The 27566-nt window shown below is 40.9% G+C and overlaps 1 protein-coding gene across 2 annotated transcripts; it reads right to left on the bottom strand.

Moving 5' to 3' along the window:
• Positions 1–26586, bottom strand: slc9a1a (solute carrier family 9 member A1a). Of its 2 annotated transcripts, XM_071469104.1 has the most exons (13): positions 26015–26586; positions 15886–16358; positions 14210–14460; positions 12294–12511; positions 11176–11378; positions 8196–8285; positions 5923–5993; positions 5250–5426; positions 4016–4142; positions 3419–3520; positions 2535–2616; positions 2215–2271; positions 1–1662 (listed from the first exon to the last, which is right to left on the bottom strand). In XM_071469104.1, exons 1-13 carry the CDS (start codon positions 26304–26306, stop codon positions 1376–1378), a joined length of 2430 nt encoding a protein of 809 aa, XP_071325205.1. In that variant the 5' UTR covers positions 26307–26586; the 3' UTR covers positions 1–1375. The 2 variants fall into 2 exon arrangements, with proteins under 2 accessions (XP_071325205.1, XP_071325206.1); XM_071469105.1 differs by lacking the exon at positions 2215–2271 and having other exon boundaries at positions 26015–26581.
• Between the last annotated feature and the right edge of the window lie 980 nt (positions 26587–27566).

Genomic DNA, 27566 nt, shown 5'->3' with positions numbered 1-27566 from the left:
TTTCTTTTTTTTTTTTTTGTCATGACACGCCTACAGTCTTAGATTTCAAGAAGGTTAGGAAGCCTGGATGGTCTCCTGTACAAACTAACCTTCACTTGTCATGTCCTGTAAGATGCTCAAAGGTAATGAAGGACACAAATGCTTCTTGCAAAGGCCAATAAAAAAAGCTGAATAATGTAAAATGACATGTGAGAAGATAGTGAGAAATGAGCATTTAGATCTGATTTACTAAAATCAGCTCCTTAAAATAGGAATGTGAAGGTGATGAGTGTTAGATAGGCTCATTACATCCATATTAAGAGTGAAATCTATTCTTCCGACTCCACTCTTAATTGAGTCAATGTTCTAAACTGATGTCAAACATAAAACATGACATGACAACATATGATTTAACTTCAGCAGACTTAGATGGGGACTCAAGCAAGATGGCTGACATCAACACATCTGTGCTGCATCAATGCCTGTCTCATGAGCTCCCCAAACACTCAGCTTTGCTCCTCATTTGTATGTCAACTACTTTATATAATAGTCAGGAATTTTTCAAGTCCACATTAATTCCATAGCCATAGGACAAGGCCGCAAGTCTGTAAGCATGAACTGTGGTTCTTTTACACAGTGGTTTGCACAGTGACTAAATACATCCAGCTTTAACTTACATCCCACAAACACTGAAACAGAGTCTGATTACAAACAGATGTTAGTACCCCTGAAATTAAAATGCTTTTTTTTAAAGAAAAGACAGATGAAATGCACCAAGTGAAAAGATTTGACATGAAATAAGGCAAAAATATTTTCAACTAGCTACACTAACTGATATCCAGCTATTTCAAGTGACAGACAGAAAGAACTCCAGTGCTGTGTGTGACTGAAGAAATCTGCTTTGTTGATTATGTTTAGGAGTAGACAACCAGCATGTCTCAGAGAACGTAGTTTGAGTGAAACAAAAAAAAGTTGTAAAATCATAAACAAAAATAAAATGACTAACTATGGAGAGAGAAAAACAGTCTGACACTAAAGTAAAAACAACATTGTCTGACACTAAAACAGTCCACACCTTTGGTAATGCATAGTTCTTTCCTGAATGTCTCAGACTGTCGATCATAAACTCCACAATCTCCCAGAGAGCAGAAACTGCTGTTCCAATCCTGTCTGAAAAAAATAAAGAGCAATGACGATAACAAACTAATGGCTCTTTTTTTTTCTTCTCAGGAAACCTCCTTTAGCTTTTAGGTTCTGGTTTGTACAGCATTAGCAGTTTTGGCTTGTTTGGTTGAACCAAAGAGATTATTTAGAACAGAGAAGTGAAGCAGCCCTCTCTCCTCTAACCAGTGAGGGCGGCCATGCAGCCTGATCCCTCCATATCTGATCTGCCATGCTAAGGCAGGAAGGGTTCGTCCTCCTCCTCGTCTGCACTGGGACCGGGGTCACTGAGACACCTCATCAGCTTCTGCTGATCTCTGGTTCCGTCGGCCTCGCCTGACTTGTTAGGTCCACTCTGCCCATGGGGAGGCCTCATCATCAGGCCCTGGTCCTCCTCCTCCTGGTTGGCCCGTCTGAACTCATCCATTACGTTGACGGAGTCTGGAGACTGAGGGGAGGCCAGGTCTACCTGGATGGTCGGCACGCTGTCATTCGCCGGCTTCACACTGTAGGCTTGGGGGTCTGTGGTCAGGACAGGGATACAGTATCAGGGGATTAGCTTTAACAGGGCTTTAAAAGGTGATCTAATATCATTCAGTCATTCCATCAGCGTGCAAAAACAGATGGGGTGAAAGGAGAAGAGAACGTGAACAACACATACTAAGGTCAATGAAGCTACCATGGTACCATCACTGCACAAACTAGACAACAGCAGCCTTTAATGCCTTTCCACATATTTCACAATACAACAAAAATAAAGCAAAGTAAGTCACAATCACTTATAATGCAACACATGCTGGAATAATTCCACTTCTAATTAAAACAAACTGAAGCTCCTCACATGTAACATACATGCTTACCTACAATCTATCTTCACTAATTTAAGAGAAGGGCTTTGATCTTTGGCTATAATTAATCATCTGAATGCAGCCTTGTCAATCATGTCATGACATTCCCTCATTAGTAATGAATAATTAATGGATGTTAACAAGCAGGATAATTAGAGCATGCATGTTAGGAGTGCTGCTGGGTTATCACAACTCAAAATGACTCTTCTCTACACTCACTACATACCTGGACAGATTTTGTTCCCTTTCTGCTGCTGAGCAGGTTTGAAATCAGTATCTTTGCCTAAAATGAAACCAAACACCGGTTTACATGCCGGCTGGCACATGCAAACATATTTCCATCAGAGGGGAAATATCTGTTGCTGTGAAAAACAGCAGTGCTTTCTACAGAGTTCATTGCTTTGTGAATGCTGCTTTGTGAGAAATATAATGTCTGATCCCTGTGAGTCGCATCAGTGACAAAGTGAATTTATCCCATTGTTTCAGGTGGTACCTGACACTAAAATGGTGGTAGACACTGAGTTATTTAATTTGGCTTGTGTTTACCTGAGGCCAGTCTGGCTCTACACATGGTTGGGGAGTCGGGAGGAGCAGCAGGCACGGTCAGGTAGTTACTCATCTCTTTTATCTGAAAACACAGGATATCGTTTGTTTATAGAATCAAAATGTAAGAGTTAGATAAATCAGTAATATACAAAAACTGAGATGACAGAAGAAACATGCTCTTGTTTGGGAAGTACAGCGGCCAAACTAAAACAGTTCAGTAATTCCCATTAACAAATATCTGAGAGAAACTTCACAACCATGATGTGTTGCCTTGTTGGTCTCAGCAGAAATCCTCTTGAGTCTGCAGTGGCTTCTAGCACATTCGATCTAACCCAAACAAGAGTCCATTTTCATTATGTAATTACAGGCTGACAAAATGGAAGTTTGTGGTAGGGCCACTCAACTGTGCAAATAAATCAGCCCCCGTTTGTGTCGAGGAAATTAATTTAGGAGACTGAAAGTGGACTCTAATTAGAACACAAATCATAGTTTTTGCTGAATCGTCTAGCTGCTGGTGGCCTGTTATGAAATGGGAAGAGCTGCTCTTTATCTGTTGAGTCTGTGCTTCGCAGGATTTCCCACAGGCTGCTTCCTGCAATATACAGTGGGGTGTCCAAAAGTCTGAGACCACTTTCCAATGAGAAAGCGGTCTTGACTCGAGCTGTGGCTGCTACATATATCATGCTAAAAAGAAAACCTGTGTGCATCAGCAGCTGTGGCACACTGCTATGTTAGATAGATAGATAGATAGATAGATAGATAGATAGATAGATAGATAGATAGATAGATAGATAGATAGATAGACTTTATTCATGCCCTGGGGGAAATTCAATATGTAATTAATTGTGTAATAATAATGATGACACTGAGGCTGATAATCATACCTTCTTCTCCAGCTCAATCATCTTTTGCTTCTTAAGAAGTAGGTCACCAAGTCCATCCTCATATGGATCAACCACCAGGGTGTGTCTGTTGTAGGAGCGCAGCTGAGAAAGAAAAGACACACTTTCAGGAGCAATTCAATGTTTAACAAATAAAAGTTAAAGTATATGACAATAACTATTGTGTCACTGTTTTTGTGTTTTAAGGCATGCAGAAGAAGAATAAGAGTATGTTGAACTTCCTGTGAAAAGAGGTTGGACTACTACAGTTGCATCACTGTTCATTTCAGGTTATGATCACCTCAGGGATCCAAAACTTGTAAATCAATAAGAAGTGCCCTTCTTATTGATTTACACCCTCCCTAAAGATGAAATTCCATAATGTGTGTATGAGTTAATGTCAAGCAGAGCTGCTGATTCAGTTCCAACTCAAAACAATCAATGCACTATAATGTAATATGGCTGAGGTACTTCAATAAGAATGACTGGTAAAACAAGATGATATACCTTTAGCTAGTACGAATCAAGAAAACCCATGTGATAATCTTTATCTTATCTTATCTTATCTATCTTTAACTACTCATATAGCAGCAGCGTTACCCTCTGTCGTGTCTTCTGAAGGTTACTCCTGAGGATCTTCCTGATCTCCTCCTCTCTGCCTTTAGGCAGCTGTGGCAGAGCTCTCTCTACAGACTTGGCAGGAGGAATCTTCTTAGGCTGGATGTTCCTGAGAAATATACCGAGAGAACTGTCTGAGTTTTTCTATCGCAGACCAGTGGAAACATGGCAGCATGTTCACTCGTGTTTGAAAACACACAAGTATGTGTTGTGATGATCAAATCTCTGACAGGGAGCTTCCATAACATTTTCTCAGAGTATCTAATGATCAGATGCATGGGAGCACGTTTCTTATGGTGTGGACTGTCACTAAATAAAGAGACCAGGAAAAATAATTTACCTAGAAATGTTAAGAGCTAACATTAGCTCTTTCTTTAACTGACACTCTACTTCAACAAAGTAAGTAGTTTGCTAACTGTACGTGATGTTATTAATACTGCTCTGACTGAATTAATTCCTCTGACAGCTGTGATCTTCATCTGAACACAAAATATTCCTATAGTGTATCCAACTGTCTCCAGCTTTTACAATTATTAGAGAATGACTCATGCGCTTGCACTGGATATGAAGATTGACCAAGGCTTAATTCAGTAATTTATCACTGACGACATGTTACTACAGATGTGAAAGTAATGAGGTCTGTGCTTACAGTAGGTCTTTTTTAAAGGTTCCACCATACAAGCATACTGTGCGATGGTAACCAGAGACTCCTCACCACTTGGTGGATGGAGCGTGACAGGAAAGGTGAAGATGTCAGTATTGTTTATGTGTTACTAGCTACAAAACAGTGGTGCATCAGTGTTGGTGTCAAAGAACCAGCAATCAGCCAACCGCCCTCCCCCTGAAACAATGTGCCACAAGCCCAAGAGACATCAAAAAACACCTGTGGATAAAATTCCTCCTTAAAAGAAGTTTTTGAGATATTTAACTAAAAACCAACAAACAAACTCAGGGCGTCATTAAAGCCGTCGTCATGTCCTCACTCTGAACATTAACTGTTACTGTTCCATTTACAGCTTGACAGAAACTACTGTTGGCCAACATATGACCTTAACATGTAGGATATGTCAGTACCATTGTATAATTGGAAGACCGCATCAAAGTTAATTCATATAAATTTGCACAGCATGGTGGAAAAATGTGATTATAGCCGCTTTAAAAGTGGACACGCAGTTTGGCTTTCTGATAACAAGGCACGTGGCTACTCCATACTCACTGCATGGACACCGTGGAAGGCACAGCAGAAGGCAGCTTAACCCCTCCTCCACTTTCCACCAGCTCAATGGCCTGTTTCATCTCCATCTTGTGATAGAAGGCGATGAGCTGTGGCTCCTTGGAGCGTTCGCCTGCAATTAGGCACTTCTTCACATACTTCTTGTTGAAGCGGTTCAGTCTGGGAGGGAGGAAAGTAGTGACAGATGAAAACAGAGATCAGTGATGTAACAGACACATGGGGTAAAAACAGCACAGGGAGCAGGGAGAGGTTGGGCAGTTTTCATATTAGACAGAAAAAAGGAGGTTAAATAGCAGAATTAATCACTGACAGCAATTATTTCACATTTATAGACATAGTTAATGTGTGATCTCTATAGGTCTTGAACAAATAGCTGATTATGGCAGAAAATTAACCAGTGACAATTTGACGATTAATTAATGATATGGGCCACTTAATGAGTAAAAATACCAAACATTTCATGGTCAAAGATTCTCTTCCTTTCCCTGATGTAATTAAAGACATCACTTTAAGCTTGGGTTTTTTATGATGGGCATTTGTCAGCGTGTTTGACATTTCACAGCTGAACAATTAAATAAATCAGTAATGAAAATAATGGAGCCCAAGTTCTCTGATGACTAAAAGCTGCAATGTCAGTTCAGTGTAAGATCCATACTTGTCCTTCCAGTGGTGGTGACCATAGTGTCCACAGATGTCCTCGATTCCAGTCAGCAGGTGATCGAGGAACTGGGGATAAATGAGAAAACAGGAAATCAGCTTTAGAAGTTGTTGGACAGACAGAAAATACACTTCAGATTGCATCAGACTCAGAAAGTGGCCCCCAGACTTTACTGATTAGTATTTCAATTATTTGATAACTTTGGAAGAGCTACAACTTTGCTAATCTTAACTTGAAAGCCTTGAGAGCCTGTGTTACATCTGCTGTAGTACAGTGTCAATCTAAGCAAACTGACTGGTCAAAAACCACCTGGAGGTAAAATCATTTTTTTTTTTTTTGGTGTATAAACTATGGGTGTATGTATGATTAACAATGTTATTAACACTGATAACAGGGACTATGGCATCACACATGTTACTCAGCTGCATCGTGTACCTTTTGCCTCACCACTGTTAGTGTTCCTCACAGTTAAAACACCCTCCCAGGTAAGACTTATCATCAACAGCAGGCAACAAGCATTAAAATTGAATCCATGAGTGAAAAACCGGCAGCAGCAGACGTGATTGATTGCACAGCATCTATTAGCAGAGGCAGCACGCCTGCTCACAGAACCAGAGAAATGTAGTGCTGCGTTTGTTGCTCAGACTGCAGCCAGCCCATAGGTCACCCTGGTGTTCTGACTAAGCCTGCAGATGACAGTCTGGCAGGCAGTGTTGCTATGGGAACAAGTCATTAGGCAGAGCCACAGAATTTACCTCTGCTTTGCCATAAATGACTGATTTATAGACTCGCCAACACTGCAAGGGTGGAGGTGAAAAGTCTCATTTTAAAAAGCAGCGACTGTATGAAGTTTATCTAGAGCGTTAGCACTGGTGGGTGAAAGGTGAAACAAACGATACTTATAATTAATACATCTACATACTGTATATAGATACATTCAGTACTGGTTATAGATGCACCCTAACTTAACCTAGCTTCATCTTTCTCCAGTTTATGTCTGTTTGACATTTGTATAAAAGGTACTGTCTGAGTGCTAAAAAATGGCTCAGACTCAATTTCACTGTTTGTCACACTGTTTTATCTCAGTCATCAATGAAATTGCACAAAGTGACAGCTGCTCAATATGCAGTAAAGACAAATGATTACTGTCTGCTTTTTGAATGATTCACTTTTTATCGTCCCGTATCGTCCGTTATGTTTTCCCTTTTGGTTGCTGTTATATTGTGATGGACGACATGACTGTGCTGCATGTAGCATTTATCTCCCATATTATGATGAAGGCCACAAGCTGAAACAGTATTGCTGGAGTTCTGACCTCGTAACAGGTGGGAAAGGTACATTATGTCACCTAGCCACTTGCCTCAATTAATTAATGAATGAATACATCCACAGCCTCCATACCAGAGGACTGGGTAGCACTCCATTTCGATTCAACTCCACATTGCAGCCCAGTAGCACTGTGTACTCAGCCAGTTCAGTTGACTCTAATCACTGTTGTTTTATTGTGAAGGAGAAGCCATTAGAAAAGCCTGCTCTTCTAGCCTCAAGCACTGGTGACTCACTACAAAGCCCCAGAAAGGGCTGTGTGTGTGTGTGTGTGTGTGTGTGCGTGCGTGCGTGCGTGCGTGCATGCGTGCGTGTAAAACACACAGGGATTGTGGACCATGGTGGTCACATGAATGTGCTTGTCTAGCAAATACTGAGGATACAAGAAGCTCTGTGTGTTCAAGATAGTTATATTTAACCAGCCGTTACAAAAGGCTGCCATTATAGAATTGATCATTTTATGATGGAAATCTATGGACTGACATTTATTATGCTCCACCAGTACACTGTAAAGTATATGAGGTGAAGTACCACCTCACAGCCAGTAGGTGGAAGCAGCAATCCAGATTTGTTAAACTAAGTGGCCTCAGCAGTTTGTTACCAGACAAGGATGTTACATCTTACATAACTACAACTGACATCAATATCAAAATTTTATCATTTGTGCAACTGCTGTGCCCTTCTCAGTCTCAGAATGATATAAAATAGTGACTGTCTGCATATGGGCAATTGGCAATAAACAAAAGGTAGCTCAGTAAAAGAGGAAGTTGATGTTGAATTTATCAGTTTTTCCTCCATGTATCACATTAACCTGTAGTTTAAAGCATTTGAAACCATTTGACAATTTAGTGAGTGTGTACAAAAACACTCTGAGTCATTCATATAAACCATCAAGAAATCATCAGCTTCATCAGCTGAGGATGGTTGAGGGGGAAAGTCTTTACCTGGGTGTGGATTTCCTCATTAATGGAGCGCTTGGCTTCCTGTTTCTTCTTCACTGCCAGCAGCTCCACCAGGGGCTTAATGGTCATGCCCTGCAGGAAGGATGAGAGGAACAAAACATTATTGGCAATGAACACCTCCTGACCTTAGCTGAAGACAGAGACAGGCTCTTGTCTGTCCAGTCCATGTAAGAGTGAAATGATGAAGATCACAAAATGATTTGGATAAGAGCTTTAAAACTTCTATCTGTAAAACATAAACCAGCACTTCTCCATACTATGACACTGATATCACCTGATCAGCTTATCAGGTCACACTTGTCCTGGTTAACAATGCAGAAAAGGCCGTCATGCTTTTGTTTTCATTCACTGAAGTCAAGTGTAAGCCTAGTAGTACCACAAGTCACTAGCTGGCACATTTAGCAACAGCTTATCAACAAAACCGGCATGTTTTCACACAACCTTAAACAACAACTCTGACATCTTTGCTGCACATTTCTCACCACTTTAAAAAGGGGCAACCATAGTTTTGACAGATTTCAGCTTTAACAAATCTGTAAATTACAATTCCAGTGAAACTATGGGTGAAACAGTGAAATCCATCCAGTTATCTACAATATTGTTGCGTTCCCGCTGCTGTTTCCTGGATATACATAGAAAAAGGGAACAAGCTTAAGAGAAATCCTGAATTGCTAAAACTTTGATGTTGAGTCTATACAGTCTGATGCATTTTCAGAGACAGTAGAGTGTTATTTTCAGATCAGTAACATAGTTAGTATGGGGCTTTTGTTGTGGATCACTGATTATATTTTAAGAGGAACGTGATCATAAACACAACTTGTGTGCACAACTCTGTTTGAAGTATCCTGATAATGTGTACACACCGTGTGTTTGTTCCTGTGTGTATGGTTGTAAAGCAGTTGTTGTTGTAGATACCTAAAAATGTGTCACTGTGTAGCATCACTTGAAATATGTTGATAATCACATGCCTGTGTATTTTTTTTGGACAGTTATCGATAGGATTAAGAAAAATGCACAGAACGCCTCCAGCAATTCAAAATCAAACTTCAGTTTAACGTTTGGCTACTGTTGGATTGAAGTAGCGTGTGTGTGTGTGTGTGCACCTGTGCCTATCTACACCTAAAGGCTTATCAGCGTATCACTCTGCTGCTTAAAGAGATTAAGCCGACCGGCTAGTAAACTGTAATATGCTCAAGTGAATGACAAAAGTTTCCAGCCCTTTCGTAAAACCTGATTCTCTTATGCAATGTATGCAAAGGGACCTGCCCTTTTCATCACCTCATGCTTATTCCAAATGAAGCACTCAAAATGTGACAAAAGGATATCAAATGGCTACATTTATTCTTTTGCCCTAAACAAACAGAAAGTTAATATATCACAATTATCCCAAATGTTCCCTTTCCATTTGAAGCAAACCAGTGAAATTTCAGAAATCTCATCTCAACTACTGTTCATCCATGACAGATGATGTGTGACAAACCAGGGAATCACCCATCGTCTGTCACTCAGTTTCTTTGCGAGAGATTAGTTTGGATGGATTTAATCTTTAATCTTTCTATGCTCGTGATGATGTTTGGTTCAAATACATATAAATATATTGCACCATCTTTCTTCTGGGGCTGGACAATTAGCCAAATTTCCAACTGTATGAATCTCTTACTTACTCATAGGCCAATTTTCAAGAAAATAAACTGTCTCAATTCCATATATTTATACCAACCATAATTACAATAACTAATGACACCTCAGAAGATTCAACTAGCCAATCAGCCTACAAACAAGTCTAGAAATCCAGAATCTTTACTGGCCATTCTATAATCATTCTTACAATAACTATTAGAGTAAATCAAACAATTTATCATGAAAATTTTCACTTCAGATGTCACACACTCAATCCCAGTCTTACTCACTCACAAAGAGTTCTACTTCTAACTCCACTTTGCAGGTGAAAAGGGCCTCCAGTTTCCTCCTCCTGCATCTGTCTCAGCATCAGACTGCCAGTGCTGAATCCAGCAGCATGAATAAATGATGTTTCTAATCTAGCCTCTGCGGAGAGGGCACATGTCTTCGGGGTTTTATTTTAGCTGCTGCCATTCTGGGTCCAGTTCACAAAAATCTTCCTACAGTTTAACTGGGAGACTAGTTAATCTGACAGGACAGAGCAGATGCAGTGCATATTGCTTCAAATGGACAAAGACAGTCACTGCCTGTGCCTCTTTATCTTGCTTTTATGAATTTTCATTTATGTGTTTTTATATGTGTTTTCCTGAGGTACACTAAGGGAGGAAATTCAGTAGAAATACATCTTTACATAAAACATATTTTGTACTCCTGCATATTTTTTTCATGTGAATTTTTCTCATTTGCCTGCCCGTCAGCATTCCTCAAAATGCCACATTTACTTCAGCAGCAAATGAGACCAAGAAAATATGACCACTTAAGGTTGAGGAACTGACATCAAGTAGGGCCATTTCTAGAAAAAGTAGCAGTGAGTGTTCCTATGATGTTCAGTCCTCAACACTTCCGGTGGGAACAAGATTTACAATGTTTCACTGAATGGTTCCAAAACCTTTGTTCTGAGCTGGACTGGTTTTGTTAGTGCACCAGTCAGTGTGAATTCACAAACAGTGATCTAAGAGAAAATTGAAACTAGGCTTACAAGGCAAATATACCACACCAAAACGGAGATCTTTTGCAAACCAATATAGTTGGTGATGACAGATGCAAAAGAGTGGGTAACCTACAAAACACGTGAATAAAATCCACACTAGCAAGTGAAGAGTCAAAGTGCTGGAATCTCTTTGCATAGTTTAAATAGACTAAAGTTTTGCATTGATTGTGATCAAATAAAAATCCCATAACAAAACAAAGACTTGAAGTAGGCTACAACACGGCAAGGCAGGCTGAAAGGCTGCATGACACTCTTTCTCAAAGAGCGACAACCTGCGTAGGGTACTGGTACCTGAACAAAGACTGTGAAGAAGATAACAGTGATGATGGCAGTGAGGAACATCTTCCTCATGGGAAACTGATCTTTGTCCAGCAGAAAGCCGAGCGAGAAGGCGATGGCACCTCGCAGGCCACCGTAGGCCACAATGAACTGGTCCTTGGTGGTCAGCTTGACAATGCGGAACTTGTTGATGATGTAAGTCAGGCCGACCACACCTGAGAAGAACAACGTAATGAGACACTGAGGTTGGGTTTTGCATTGTGTGTGTATGGTACAGATTTAGGTCAAGGTAAAAAAAAAAAAACAAAAAAACAAAAACATTGTGCAACACTAAAGCATGCTTTGGAAAGTAGTTGGTAGTAATGCAAAGCATATGTAATTTATAGCAAACAACCTAAAACCTGCGATGGCCATTTAACTGACAGGACAAGAAACATTTAAACTGTTTTTTGTCACAAGATCTTGTCACATGATGGAAGTAGAATGCGCATGATTATTGATTGCAACAACTCAGTCACAGACAGCAGATGTGCTCACACCCTCACCAGTTCCTGAGGCACAGAATGTTAAATAAAGACAATTCAGAACATTGCATGACAGAACACACTGATCATTCTTTCACTTTCAGTCTCTCTCTCCAACAATACTAATAACTCTAACATGACAAATCGTCAACAGAAGGACTTGTGACAGCCTCAGGTCAACATGGAAATCCTCAGTGGCACTTCCTCTAACACACCGACAGCTCTGTGATGAAACATGATGGTAACATTTACTCCTGTCAGTGCTCCCAGCTCCCTTTTTATGCACTTAAAAAACCTTGTTGTGTAAATCACAAAGTGTACTATAAAACATTTATCTCGTTAAAATAAATACTAATGCAAATGTACTTGTGTGCTTTTTGATTTGCATGTAGGCCCTATAAATGACATATCTCTTAAATAAAAAGCACTTGCTGATGAAATGGCAGCCACATTGTCAAACAGATCGCCCATTAATTAACCTCAAAAACCCATGATGTAGCAAATTTACAACACTTCTTCTGTTGCATAATACAGTTGTATTACTTCACACCCCAGCATGAAACCATTACATTTATTAGCTGTGAGAAATACTGCAGTAGTGCTGACCTATGACTCGAGCCACCAGACACAGAATGACAGTGACAGTGACGAAGGTCCAGTTCCAAGAGTGAGGTCCGTCCACTGTGGCCACGCCCAGAAATATGAAAATCAGTGTCTCGCTGACACTGCTCCACATTTTCAGGAAGTACTTGATGGTGGTGTGAGACTTGTGGGATATATTGGCCTCCACATAGGGTCGCATCACCGCTCCACATGCTATTAACCTGGAAGAAGAGGCAAATGCTGGCTCAGTTGAAAGATACTGAAATGAGTGGTTGTAAACATATTTTTTTTGCTTTTATTTCTTGATCCATCCAAATTTGATGTTGTCATTCAAAATAAAAAAACTGTTGAACATGTGATCAAAATGCAGCAAAGCATTTTAAAGGCAAAAGCTAATTTAAAAGAAGGGGTGGTTTGACTGGAGACAACAGTAATGTCAGAGCAGTGCTCCAGTTATCCAGCCTGAGTTCCACACCAACTATGGAAACATGTGACACAGACAATGATGTCTCCACAACTGTCTGGTGACCACTTCTCTATTCCATTCTTGTGTCATGCAGTGTTTCTATGTCAAAAATGTGGAGATTAAAAACAAATGGCATCCAAGTTATGTAAGCCACAACTTCTACTCAACATTCACCCTATGTCAATATTGGTTTAGTTTTCAATGCTTTAGAGAAATGAAAGGGAATTCTCACTGGTGAGCTGTTTCACTTCTTTATAAATACATCATATGAAAAACCATCTCAACAAATCTAGTTTTTGATTTGATGTGCAATATGACAGCCATAGGCATTGGAGGGGATTGTCCTTCTACACAAGCACTACAAATCCATTGGCCCTGACCTCAAGGGGAGATTCAGCATATCACCAACTCCTGTCTCAACATCAATAACTCCTAACACCTTAAACAGAAAACTGGATTGATACATACTCGAAGAGCTGATGAGAAATTGCACCTCTGAGGATGTTGAGTAAATCCAGGCTTGGTTTAGGTGGCATTAAATCAGTGGCATTAAATTCATTACACCACTGGTTATATGGAGTGTAATCTACCATGATGTAGAGCTGACTTGCTGTCATAGGGGAGTAGCTGAAATATATTTTCCCTGCGGTGGGAAGGTTTTATATAGACCATGACAACCAATCACTGAGGGAAGATCCATATATTAAAAACATGCAATTCAAGAGGGACATCTCTGAAACAGCTGAAGTATTTCACAGATACCAGCGAGCAAACATGACACGCTAGATACTCAATTTGTAAATGCTTAATATACATACTATAGCTCATGGGGTAGAGGAGGGTACCAAGGACGCCAGCCTTGGATTCTAGGACTAACCATGCTAAAAATACATGGTGTCATTGTTCTGACATGCTTCAAAGACATCTACTGAATGCATACGTTGTATAAGTAAAAGAAAGTACCTGCAAGAAAGGAAACCTGAAAGATCTAAAGTGACATAAATTGAACATCGTATTATTTATGTATTAGATATGTTTACTAATTAATTAAGCTCCCATGCACTTTATCATGACGTGACTACTGCCTTATATATAAAGTTCATGAGCATTTATTTCAAGTGTTAAAAATGAGGAAATGTGATTGAACCTAAAATCTACAGCCACATTAGCAAATCAGTGAGGCTTTGAGCTAGCTTTAAGCTAAACGCTAACATCAGAATGCTAATATGCTCAAAATGACAATGTTGCTGCATGCTGATGTTTCTCACTTTTCAACCAAACAGCTTGAGGATCTATGTAACCACAGGAAGTAAACTCATGAATTCAACTAGGAAAAAAACATCTTTAGCCTGTTAACATGCTAACATTTCCCAATTAACATTTAATAATATGTTATTCTGTGGGTCTCTCTCTCTCTCTGCCTATCCATATTTAATCACCCCCAAAAACTTACGCCATGATGCCAGAGAGGTGGAACATCTCAGCCGACAGGTACGCCATGTAGCTGTACACAAAGACAAAAAGTGGCTCGATGACACGTGTGTGGGAGGTGAAGCGTGACGTGAAGGCAGCCAGGATACCATAGATGGCTCCAACTAGAACGCCACCTAACGCAACCACCAGGAAGGAGATGACTCCAAGGAAGCCGTCCATCACCGTCACCGTGCCAACTCCTGCATACTCCTCAAAAAGGTGGTATAACACCTAGGAGAGGGGGGAATAGGAGAGAGGGAGGAGGAAAAGAGTGAATAATGAAAAAGAGAAAACATTACATTATATTAGACTAATATTTCACTTTTAGATTGGTTTGATTAAGATATATCACAAAGACAGAAAAGTCTGCTGAGAAAGTAGAATGACAACTATGCACTATATGGTCCCATTGACTCTCTGACTGTGTTCAAAAGAGGAAGATGGAAGTCATAATGGAAGTTGGCCCCTGGAGTGGTTGCACATTGTACAAAAAACAGGGTAAATGTCACAGCTGACCACAAATCTACAAGCAAAGGTTTCAAAACATGTTGCATCTTCAAGATGGCATGTGAGATTGTAGCCTGTATTTTGTATTGCTCAATGTTGCTGGGACGTTATTTTTCAAGATGTAGTAGTACTTTTGTAGTAAAAGATAATGGATTGGTTGTTTTCAAAACCTGTTCAGACAGTATTTTTTCTTGTGCCAAATGGATAAAAAGTTCTGTACCAAGCATTTGTTAAGAATCTCACTATGGGATATACTGACTCCTGTAATGCCAGACAGGCTAACCATGCAGATCGACTGCCAATGGCTCCTAAGCTGATGAGCTCTGGCTCTCACCAGAGCCTTCACTCAAAACAGCCTGTGCCAATGATGACACAGTGCTGACCAGCTTGTATAAGTGTGCACTGAAGCCAAACTTGTAGCTGAACATATGACCTGGAGACAATGGCCCTTGGGAAATGAGCATGCAGAGTAGTTGGGGGATATACTGGGGAAGACTAATAGAAATATCTGGCACTGCCTCCACATGCTTTTACCTGTTGATGTGAAAAGCACTAGCTGTAAAAACTAATGTTTATGACTTGCATAGTTCTGATGCAAGCCCTGTCGGTAACTTAATACTATAGATGGTGCTGTATTAGAACAGGCCAGCTAACAGATGGTGTGCTGTGAGCTGAGAAGTATTGTTAGGTGACAGGCTTGTCAGTTGATCACTAGCTGTGTTAACAGCTTGAATCTAACTATAAGGTTAAACTAACAGAATTCAATAACATCCAGTGACAGAGGTTTTAGCTTTGTCACAGACTGCTGAGCTAAACACAGGCGTTTTAATTTGCCTCAATGAGAAGGTTCATAAATGACTTAATGATGCTTGATATAGGAAGAGGATACTGTTTCTCTGGACATCAGCTGCACCCAATTATGGCTGCAATGATGACATAGGAGCTTCTGAGGGCTACAACCAAGGGCTCACTCTATAGTGTGGCATCATCTGTATTCTTGACAGAGAACTTATTATCTCTTCCCTCTTCTCTTATCTCCTGGTCTCTTGTCTCAAAGTTTACTTTTATTGGAGCACCGATAAAACAATAAATAAAGTAGTAGTAAATTACCAAGCAAACTGTGCTCTATTGCTTGTTTTTGTCACTCACCACAGTGACAGCATCATTGAGCAGTGATTCACCAAAGACCAGAATGTGCAAAAGTTCATTGATGTGAATCTCCTCAAACACGGCAAGCACAGCGACAGGATCCACAGCTGAGATGATGGAGCCAAACAGCAGGCAAGGCAGGAGCTCCAGTGTGTGGAGGTCTGATGGGTTGGCGGGCTGGATCTGACACACAGCGTACAGCAGGCCCCCGATGAAGAAGGCATTCCACAGAGTCCCCACAACAGCGAACATCAGGATCGTGCCCAGGTTCTCCATGAAAGGGCGGATGGGCAGGAAGTAGCCAGCATCCAGGATGATGGGGGGCAGCAGGCAGAGGAAGAACAACCTGGAGTCCAGCACTGGTGGGACGTTCTCTCCGGCTAGTTTGATGAGCCCCCCCACCAGCAGGCCCACCACAATCAACAGGCAGCTTTCTGGCACAATGCCGGACAGACGAGGAATAAGGTGGAACCCTGGGAAAATAGATGGCACAGAAGGTTAAGATAAAGTGGCATGAGGGGAGAAAGAACAAGAATGTGCAAGTGATTCATCTGATATTCACTGCAGAATTCTCTGCTTTAGGCCTGAAGGATATTTTTAAATCTGAGTGTGTGTGTGTGTGTGTGTGTGTGTGTGTGTGTGTGTGTGTGTGTGTGTGTGTGTGTGTGTGTGTGTGTGAGAGAGACTGCCTGAGTGATAAGTGAGTGAGGGTAAGATAAACTGGAAATAAGATGGAACTGGATTAGTTTTCTTACTTTATACAAGGCAACAGTCCAAAACAGTCTGAAGCTCACTAACACAACAAGAGCAATCAGCTGTGACATGCCACACTTTCATAAGAACTGCCACCACCCTGTCAACAAATTCTAACTTCTGCTTTAGATTTGGCAGCAACTTTGATGGTGCAGGGTCTTCACAGGTAAAAAAAACAAACTACTGTATATACAGTTTGTACACATCAATGTTAATTCAACATGAAATAAATGTTCTGCACAGTTAATGATTGTAGGAAATGAAGAAAGAAACGCTTCTGATTGTTTATGTAGGTAGTGCAGGCATATCACAGCTTACCTGACCTTATTTCCCTATTTCAGCTACCTGTAACACAAAGCTTTTGAAGAACTGATTTTTCAGAATACTGGATGTGTTTAACAATTGAAAAAAGTGACAACTTTTGTCTTGAAACTGTAGGCTGGAGAAGGGACATGACAAGTATACCATATGCTGCGTAGCTGCTGGTGTTAACACCATGGTCTTGGGAAATAATATGCTTATCATATACAGCTGACACACAACAATTCAACAAGTCCAGGCTGCTATTCAACTACACTACATTTGCCATGAGCTCATATTCTGCAGATGAGACTTAGAAAACTTATGTTGTAAATCAATCTTTCAGCTTTCATTTGTCTTTTTCTTCCTCATAGTTGGAAGTTAGTTTCCACACAATTGAAATAACCTTTTGCAATTATCTGCTCTTGCTTGAGGCTGCATGGCTGACACGTCACACAGCACAAGGAGCTCTGCAGTGAGTCTCAAGAGGCTGTTAACGCTAATGTCTTTACCAACAATACAATCTACTGCCTGACAAGAGCACACAGTGCAACTAAGCTGATATGGGACCACAAATACCATCATCCTGTGCTGCTATAAGTTTCACATGAAATCATAAGCTTTAAGGTGACATACAAACTCAGGTAATGGGACAACTGCAGCCTTTGCGTGAATAGTGAATAAAAAGGGATGAAGACTTCAAAGAGACAGCGGCATGCATCCCATAGTGAGAAGTCTTTGCCCGGCTATATTTACTGTCCACTAATGCAGCACAGGGGCATGTCATTCTCCAGCTGGCAATGTACCAGCTGATGACATGGTGCATTAACAACAGAGAAATATGAACCAGGTAAGGCTACATGCTCACACGCAGGCTAAACAATCATATAGGGGTAGATAATATAACGTTGTATATCAGTAAATAGATCCCATCATGGTGAGATACAATCTGGGAGCACTGCAAATAATGATGAATAACTCTTTGACACATTCTTGCAATTTCATAGAAGTCTGTGCAAACATAATCCCCAACAGAAGCTGGCAGAAGCTTGCATGTGAGAAATAGCACCGTCTTTGAGTTACATGCCTCAAAGCATTCTATGCTCTTCTGAGATCTACAGTCTGTAATCTCTCTGTGTGTTTATATCATAGATAGAAACAAGAAAATTGCGTTTTAATTGAGGCGTGTCAACAAACTGCTTTTCCACATCCACCACAAGCTACAGCCATTACATGGAAATATGTAAAATATGTTGTTACTGTGCTGTAACAATCTTGGACAAAAGCATCCACAGCAGCATATGTTAAAACTATCAATAATGGAAGAATGGACGCTGCAGTGACAGCAGCACCATTTGGCACAGTAGCCACAGGGTGTGCTCCCTCCTGAACAAAGATGGGAGGGGCAGGCAGGTAAACAGCTCAGGCCTGCTCCAGTTTGCTTACATTTGTACAATCAGGATGGTGGAGCAGCTAATTAATATTCACTCATTCGCACATTACACAGTTTGTTGTCTAGTGGACAGGCTTTTACACATACATGTTGTCAGTAAACAAGAACTACAAGTAAACAGATAATTTATATTCAAGACATATGAGCTAGGATGATATTTATACTACATTTTATCATTACCATATTACATGGCTTTATATTAACAGTACATGAATATGACCACGACTGAAATTCCCTTTGAGAAAACGTGACATCTGTGGTAGGGGGAGGTGTGTTTATACTTGGGCAGCTTGAGGACAACACGAATAGTATTTCAGCACAAACGCTAAACAAGTGCGTGTCTGTGGATTATACAGCTGCATGCAGCTGTAGGTCTGGAGCTGAGAGGAAAGATAGTGAGGAAGCCTTTATTCTAAATGGTCTAAGGAGGCCTAACTTCCCCACAGCTAGCTGTCAGAGCCTGAGTGCTCTTCTCTTTTCAATGAAAACAAGCACCACTCACATCTCCGTAGAGGCTTAGTAGCCATGTAGTTTAACAAAGATATTCTGTGATAACTGCCAAAAACACGCTAAACAGAAACCTTATGCAAATCCCCCTAAAGGCCGATGTGGGGAGCAGGATCAGAATTCCACAGCTAGCTCTGAGACTTTCCAAAGCACAATGTCTCTTCAGAAGAAAGCATCACAACTAAAGCTCAATCAGCTCCACAAATTAGCACATTAATGTTCACAACATCTCACCCCCCTATAGACACTGCTACATAATTAAGAACCATGTGTCTAAATCTGTTTGAGACGTCAGCACTACAGAGATCTCTGTTCAGTGTGGGGGACACCAGATTGCACAAGTGGCTGAAAAGAATAGATTACAGTGACAGGCTGTCCTCAAAAATCATTCTCATGGTAGTTTCTTACATAAAAATCCCACCAGTAACTGAGAGTTTATACCAGTTTGTTACTTCCCTGCTTTATTACAAAGGCAGGCAAAGAACTGCAAATATTTTAAAGATTCCCCTGATAACAATTCAAATTTATCAACACTTTACATATGAACAAAGGGTATGGAAAATTCTGTTAAGCTGGTTGTACGATGAAAAGGTGCAACAGAAAGCAGTGCAAAGAACAAGGTGCTGTGGGATCCAACGAAGCTAGGTCTGGTAACAAAGAGTATTTGTTTATACAAGTCAGCCCTTGAGGAGACTTGTGCTCTACGTTGCTGAGCGTACTGCATATGTATATCAGACTGTATAAATGGACAGCTATAATCAAGGAAAATACACATCCTTTGTAAGTGCTGCTACTGAAAGAAACTGCAGTTCAAGAAGACAGCAACTTGCCAATATTATCGAAGAAATGACAGCCCCGTGGTGTATTTTATTTTAATAATCAAGTTATAACAGCCTACAGCATGTGCATGGAAATTTACAGAGGACAGAGTGTTCTTTATAAGTTTATTTAAATAGGCAAATTGACTAGAAACTTGCTTTTTCAGCAATGCCCCATGGGAGTTCTTCTAGTGGTAGACAGGGTTTCACAAATTGGTAATCCCATACACACTAACACCTGGGAGTGGCCAAGTTACACAAACTTCATCGGCTTTTACCCACTGATTTTAACTGGCTCTAGAGAAGTTTGGCTGAGAGGAGACCTTCTGCTCACAGAGGTCACATAGTTTGAAAAAAATCTTAAAACTTCCCATACTTCAAAGTTTTACTAAAAATAAATAATTCATAACTGAATCCTGAGGGTGGCTTGGGAAACCAAGCGGGGATACTATTAGAAGACAAGGAATCCCATTGTCCCTCATTTGAAGTGTTCTTCCGAGCGACATTAAGTAATGACTCTGAGCCAGGGTACTTCTAGCTCACAGCTTTCACTCCCTGCGTCATGATCCATAAATAGGCCACAGTGAGCAAGCACTTAAACCCCAATCAGGCAATAAAGGAATGGTAGGCATATGAAGACTGTGATAGGCTATTTTATAGAAAATATCTGAATAGAAAGACGCCAGATAAAGTTTTGTCATGTCTTCCTGCCAGGGGTTACATGGCAGAGCTGGGGCTAGGCAATAAATCAATAGTGCAACTTGCTTCATAATTCTCATATTTGAATAGCAGATAAGCTGAATCATAAAGATTTTTCACAACATGAGATTCTACTAAAACACTGGCTTAAAAGTGGGAAGGACATAAATTTGCGTTTTTATCATGTACTTTTGAATTCTTCAGGGAACACCGTGGCATATCAGTGTGTCCATTTATAAATGTTGCTTAATTCTCAGGAGAACAAAATGCCTCAGCAAACATTTCTTAACAGTTCTTATGACCAAGCTCTACAATGAAAGTCACTTATACAAAAGCGTGACTAAAAAGATGGGCAGTGCAGTTCTGGATGAAAGGCCAAACAGGTCAGGGCTGGATGGACTAAATGCATTACTGCCGATGCCTCAAGGAGCGGTACACTCAATACTGGATCCAAGAATGTCACTCTTAATGACCCATTATCATTCATGAGTGACCAGGAGGGACAAAGTGTTGACTGCATGCTGCACAACCAGAAGGAGAAAAAAAGCCATATCAGCATCAATACAGACCCTTCTAAATGTAAAAACTCTCAACACATCTACAACTTAGGACAAAGAGGCTCCGTGAAGAAAGCCTGAAGCGCCCAACCCCAACTGAGTGGTGACAGTTAACACATTCTTAAATCTCTCCTTCATGACTCCAATTATGGCCTTCAGTGCTCAAGCAGTAAAGAGCCATACCACAGAAGATAAGATAGTGAAAAGGAGGGCAGTGAAGTTCAAAGAATCACTCATGGCACACATCTTAAGTGTTGTCCAGCCATATGTATGAAGGAGATAAGTCAGAAGTGTACTCTGGTGAAAAACCAGACAATATGTAAAATATATAAGGATTCCTTTTGACACATTCTATAAGATTAAGTTGTTCATCCTATCCTGGCTACTTGTCAATACCAACAGGCACTGTGGCCTTGGCCCACTCTCTCCTGAGAGCCACTATGCAGCAAGGTTATTGAAAACCAGTAAAGGGTAACAGCTCTTTCACTTGTGTGCATGTGTACCCAGTGTCAGCACAGCCTGGCACTTGCTACACATTAGAATTTCCAAAGCCAGAGCCTATTTCCTGTTGCCAGGTGACTAATTGTACACCGCTGACAAAGAAATCTGCTGGATTGAGCAAGCACAAGAGACAGAAAATATTTAAACAGCCTCTTTGTTAAAGCCTGTGATTGATAATAAACTGATTAGATTTTTTTTCTTAGAAATTATGTTGAACTGGCTGGTCAGCTTTCCAACACTGCAACTCTTTGATGTTTACGGGAAGGTCAAGTGACATGTTTATAGTGAGAAGTATTTGTCATGAGATGCAGGCCTTGTTCCTGACAAAAGAGCAGTGAAAACGATAAGCATCTGTGAGTCAGTGTTTGATTGTTTGATGCAGACCATTGTGCTCTTCAAGTTGTTTCTGTAACACCAGTGTTGATTTAAATTATTAATAATGGCCTGCTGCTGGTATATTTCAGGATGATCCCTGATGCCATATCTGCACAAAAAACAGCGCTAACCTACACCGGTGATTCCTCGCAAAGGTGTGTTTTCAACCTACAACAGCTGAGATGTTAACACCACAACAATTCTGTTTAATCCTTACTATAACTGACAAAGACATGTATCGTAACTAGTGAGTGGGGTACAGTTCAGTGATAGTATCGAATGTCTGTTTCATGTAATACTGTACATGTGCGTTCTAGTGGCCTGAGTGGATGGAGTTTTAAATGGAGAGAAAGTAGAGAGAAAAATTTGAAATTTTGGCTGTAGAAGGAAACAAAAGGAGAATTCAACATTAATATGAACACTGTAGATGCTACCAGCAGATCCACCCTTCAGGGTGTCTTGTGAGTGATGGGAGATGGCCTAGTTTCCTTAAGATAACAACATCTTAGAAAAGACGGTAATTTATATGATGTCCAAGGCATGATCTACCCATGAGGCCAACAGAAGAACAGTCTCAATTGCAGCTAATGTAGTTGGCCTATCATTATAATGTCCTTAGCCTGTGAAACCTAAAATGATGATTACTGCTTTTGACCCTGTGATGGCACAGAATGAAAAACCAAGCCAATGAATATTCATTATTGCTTTATTGGCTGCTGGTGTGAATGTTTGAATGCTAAGTCATAACCTAAATGTCACTTTGAAGATAAGCTGTGCTAACTTGTGACACATTGACTAAATCTTTGCAAAAGGTGTGGTTTATAATGATGTATCTGGAATCTTTTCCACACAGGCATTACAGATAAGGACAAAAATGCCATATCCTGTTGTTTTGGACTCCACAACAACAAATGTATTCATTAACATGAGCCTTCTACCGCAAGTTCCTGACGAGCCAGTACTTTGGTGATTCTGGCACACTGCTTCAATTTTCAATTTCGTCCACAAAATTTAGTGACTGAATTAAAAACAATATATAGTATCTGTAGCAGCAGGTACCAGGAGGCACACATACTCTTCAAGAGTGATTATACAGGTGATTTAAAGGTCAACCCAGTGATATTGATAATGTCTCCAACCTTAGTTACTGTCAATTGTTTACTCTAGATAAGCAATCTTTTAAGGTGGCCAGGGCTCTTAGGGAACCATTCACTCAGTGATCCAAACAACTGCAGCATTTTTAAAATTATGTTAGTCAGGACATTTTGGTTCTTAAAAAAAATAAACCTTTGTGCAGATTACAAATTCAACCAGACACCATGAAAGCTAGACAGGAATAAGAATCAGAAAGAACCAAAGAAATGGGCAAAATGTTAAAATATGTATCTGGTATAACCAGGTGACAGCAATGTTAACACTAATGGATGATCACTCTACGTTTGCTGAAGTTGAAATTCTGGGTTATGACTGTGCTACCTCTTACTGCGTAAAACTGCAGCACTGCTGAAAGCATAGCCATTTGTATTTGTTCAATGAGTGCAAGCTTGGCATGACCTCGCCATATCAAATATTTTCATTCTATTAGCAAATTCTAGCGCAATCTGTGAAACCTCTGTGGTTTATGACATGTTTCGCTTAACAGCCGGTCTGTATAAAATTATGCCATCTGTGATCTTATTACTGTATTGCTTTATGAATGTCTAATATTATCAAATACAACACTCTCCATAATGTAGAGCACTAGCACTGGAAAATGTTTTATATTTTGCAGTCTTGTTGAACAGGTCCACATCATATCATCACAATTTAGCTAACAAACTAAAAAAAGGATTTTGCTGATGTTCAGGTTGCAGTCAAACTCCCACTTCAACAAATACAAACACTAACAGCAACTCTGTATGTAATGGTGTGTGTAGCTTTCATGGAGTGTCACACTGAAGTAACACACACCTTCTCTTCAAATTGTTAGACCAGCTGTGAATTATACATGGAAGGTGAGACTAACTGGACTTGTCAGACATGTTACAAGGAAGGAGGGGAACAAACTGCAGCACAGCCACCAAAGTAATTACCAAAGGGTGTGTCCCACTGCCCACACATATATACAGTAACTAGTGAATATTATCATATGTGACCTCATTAAAAGCTCAACCTGAAAGCCAGTGTCTGGTGAATGTTTGATGAGGATATAAGTTATTATACCCCATCAAAGTATACTCGTCAGTGTTTATAGCTACAAGTGAATATATCTTGATTTTATATGTTACATATTACGTTCATAATATCAATGTGGAGCAAGGTTATTTAGATAATAGCTTGTAAGCATTTATTCTTCCTAATTATAACTGAACATGCCCCTTCAAACACCACCTTCAAAAGGCAGAGGCAAAAAACAACAAAAAAACAACTATGGGGACCATATGGTAGGCTTGCAGTGCCAATTATAGCTTTGACTCATATGTTGATAAAGAATACCTATTTCTGTGTAATACTGGTCTGCAACTTAATTACAGGCACCAAAATAGAGGATTTCTCATGAATATAAGGACTTTGCCACTTACTTAAACAGTAATCGGGCATTTTCAAAGTAAAATTACATCCCTTGGGTATAGGCTTTTGCACTGGGTATAATCAAATCAAGAAAGGTGCTTGCGTGAAAAATAAGGGGAGAAAGGTACTGTGCACATTGCAGGGTTGCTTAAGAGATAAATGGACTGTGATTAAGCTTTTAGGTCTGTACATTAGGTACATGAAGATGAATCAGAGACATGGCCAAGGCTGAACAGTGTGCCAGTCATGTTGAATTACCCACATCCCATTTTCAGCAGTTCTAAGCTAATCAGAGTCGACCACTAAGGTCACCACTGTCTACTGCTGCTGTCAGCTCATCCCGTCTCATTCCTTTTCTGCCTTCATAATTCCTTCAGCTCACTTGCTCTCCATTTCCTCATCTTTCATTTTCACTCTGCGTCCTTGAGCTGTGTCCTTACAGTGATCCACCCGAGCCAGGTGGTCCCTCTCTGCCTGTCCTGTCCCCAGAGACACTGGGCTTCTCGCCCAAACAGTGAGGCAGTATCTTCTCTGCCTACAGACTGGTGCTCAGTCAGGCCCCTGATGTCACAGGCAACTGACAAACTGCTGGCGCTCAAAAAAAAAATAGCAGGGGACAAAGCAGTGTTATGTGGAAAGCACAACACGCGGAGGGGACTGATGATAGAGGGAACGACAGGACAGTGAAGAGATGAAAAGAGGACATGAAAAAAACTCAAAGGAGTGGAGAGGGGAGAACCAACAACGAATGAGGAAAGAGAAGACACTGAATCAACAGAGACAAGTAAAGAGCTGGAAGAAGTAATTTAATGTCCACAAGAGTTGGGAACAAACACAAAATCATGAAGTGTCTCAGCTCTAATTAACCTGTTGCTTTTGAGACAACCGCCACGACAATGTTGCAAAGCTTTGGCACACAATAGTGTAGCAGGAGGTTCCTCTGTGTTGAAAACTTGCCAAGTAGTCGCTTTCCAATCCAGACTGCTGCATCAAGCTGCTTAGTCATCACTGTAGCAAGGAGTAAGTACAGGTCCAGCAAAAGACCCTCTCAACATGAAGCTGACAGATCTGATGAGTAATCTGCATGACCAGCAATATAGATTTACGCTGCAAGTCACTTCCAGACTGAGCTATTTTGGCCTAACTAATGTCAGCATGCTTTATTGCTGTGCAGAATATAAGGTTGCAGGGTGGTCTGGTGGTCGGGGATTATCTTGTGACTGTAAAATGGCAGGATTGAGCTTTCTGTCAATTATTGTGAGCCCAGCCTATATGTTACGGTGTTGTAACAGGCCTGTAATCTCAAGATTTACATGTCACTATCTCTGCTGGAGTAATCCGAATCCACTATTTGATCACTAGGTTTACAGTCTAACCAAGTCTTCTCTTCAATGTGTTTTAACCAGACTCTGTCTGTATTTGTTCTGATGTGCAAGAAATTGTGCATCTGAAGAGCAGTAGGCTGTAAATGGGCTAATTCATCTGCAATGATTACACCTGTATTACAGCTGCCCATAGAGCTGACAACTAACAACGCTAGCATTTCCTGATTCCTTTCCTGAAATGAGCTCCATGCACCACGTATCCGACACAACACACATCCACATGATACTCACCTAATTTCATTAAAGAAGCAAGAAGCACCCATAATGAGATCTCGAAGGGCGTCTGTATGTGATGGTAGTCGAGGCTGAGCACAGGAAAAGCCTTTTTGGTGTGGTTAGTAACTTTGTTCGCCTCTTGATCGTTGCCTAAATTTTCCTGGTGGTTGATATCCGGAGAGCTGGCAGCTCCGAGAGTCAGGACTGTGCCCTCCAGAAGCACCAAAACCATCAGCAGGAGCAGTCCCCGCTCCGGTAAACTCTTCACCAAGCCAGCGGGGCTGCGCGAACCTGTCCTCGAAGGCATTTTATTTTAAAAAAAAATTTAAAAAAAATAAATAAATAAAGGTGACGAAAGAATAAAAGTCCGTCTGAAAACCAAGGAAGTTGAAGAAGTTGGATAGAGCCGAGTTGTTCGTTAGCAAACTCTTCAACCGTCGAACATCCTAACTGACTTTAACGGTCGGTTCGACTAGCTTAAACCGAACCGAAAACCCATTCTGCCCGTTAACGTTAGCTAGCTCGACCTCAGCGTTGTTGCTCGCAGCCAGGTAAACAGTCGTGCCGACACAGGCCGTAGTAAGAGTGCAGGAAACGCCAAGAAGATGTAAAGAGTTTTGTTTTTTTTTTTACAACAGCACAGATAACAACGCTGTAAAAGTCGGAGCTGTTTTGGTTTTTATCACAGCCGATGTAGCCGTCGGTGAAAGATGTCACTGTTGATGCTGGAGGCGGGCAGGACACCGCGGCATCCCCTCTACGGCTCTTCTTCCCCTCCGACAAGCCGAGAAACTCCTCCAGGAGGCGACGCTGCTTTGATACTGACCTTGAAGTGAAGACACACGGCAGCCACACCGCATCTTGCCGCGTAGCCCTATGTATTTCAACTTTTTGACACCAGTGTCCGTGTATGCGGCATTTTCCTCCCCGAGAAGACAGGACCTTGGTCGGGGGCTCGGCTCAGAGAGGGGGCGGAGGAAGACTCGGGGTGTGATGGTCCCCGGCTCCGGAGGCTTGTCCCGAGTTGTCAAGCCAAGTGGCGACCGCACTGCCTGCAGCGGTGTTTAGCTTCATACAACCTTCAAAACGCACACCCTTTCGCGGAGGTTTGGTGGATGGGAGGAGGAGGAGGAGGAGTAGAGTGGAAGGGGAGGGCGGTGGCCGACTACAGTGACACCTATAGGAATGGAGGTTCAAGGTGTCTTCACTGGGAAGAATTACGATAAAATCTACACAACTGCCGCTTCTGAATCAATTTTCCAAATAGTTCATGAACGGGATATGTTGAGTCTGTGTTGTTAGACAGTAGTCTGATACTGTTTCGATCTCACAGGGATGCTGCATGCCAGAGAGAGGTCAGAGGTCAGAGGTCAGGGTAAACTATGGTCAACAGCTCAGAGTGCACAGAGTTGTATACAGAGTTTGTTTTTGTTTTTTAATGAAAAAACCCTGGCAGCACCCAGATATCTAAATCTTATTTAAATGTTAATATACTGTCACTTTTTATTTCATGAACCTAAAAAAAACTAGAAAAAAAAGAATAGATAAACAGTAATAGAGGCATGTA

Source organism: Trachinotus anak, unplaced genomic scaffold, assembly GCF_046630095.1.
Source record: "Trachinotus anak isolate AG129_WGS33_773 ecotype Australia unplaced genomic scaffold, CSIRO_AGI_Tana_v1 ptg000032l, whole genome shotgun sequence".
In the NCBI taxonomy this organism is placed as follows: domain Eukaryota; kingdom Metazoa; phylum Chordata; class Actinopteri; order Carangiformes; family Carangidae; genus Trachinotus; species Trachinotus anak.
This window is presented reverse-complemented; position numbering and strand designations above follow the sequence as displayed.

Coding starts and splice junctions, on each gene's coding strand:
- slc9a1a (XM_071469104.1), bottom strand. CDS start 26,306: ATGCCTTCGAGGACAGGTTCGCGCAGCCCCGCTGGCTTGGTGAAGAGT. Junction 8,286..11,175: donor TCTTCACAGTCTTTGTTCAG/GTACCAGTACCC, acceptor TCCTTCCTGCAG/GGCATGACCATTAAGCCCCT. Junction 5,994..8,195: donor ATGAGGAAATCCACACCCAG/GTAAAGACTTTC, acceptor ATTTATCCCCAG/TTCCTCGATCACCTGCTGAC.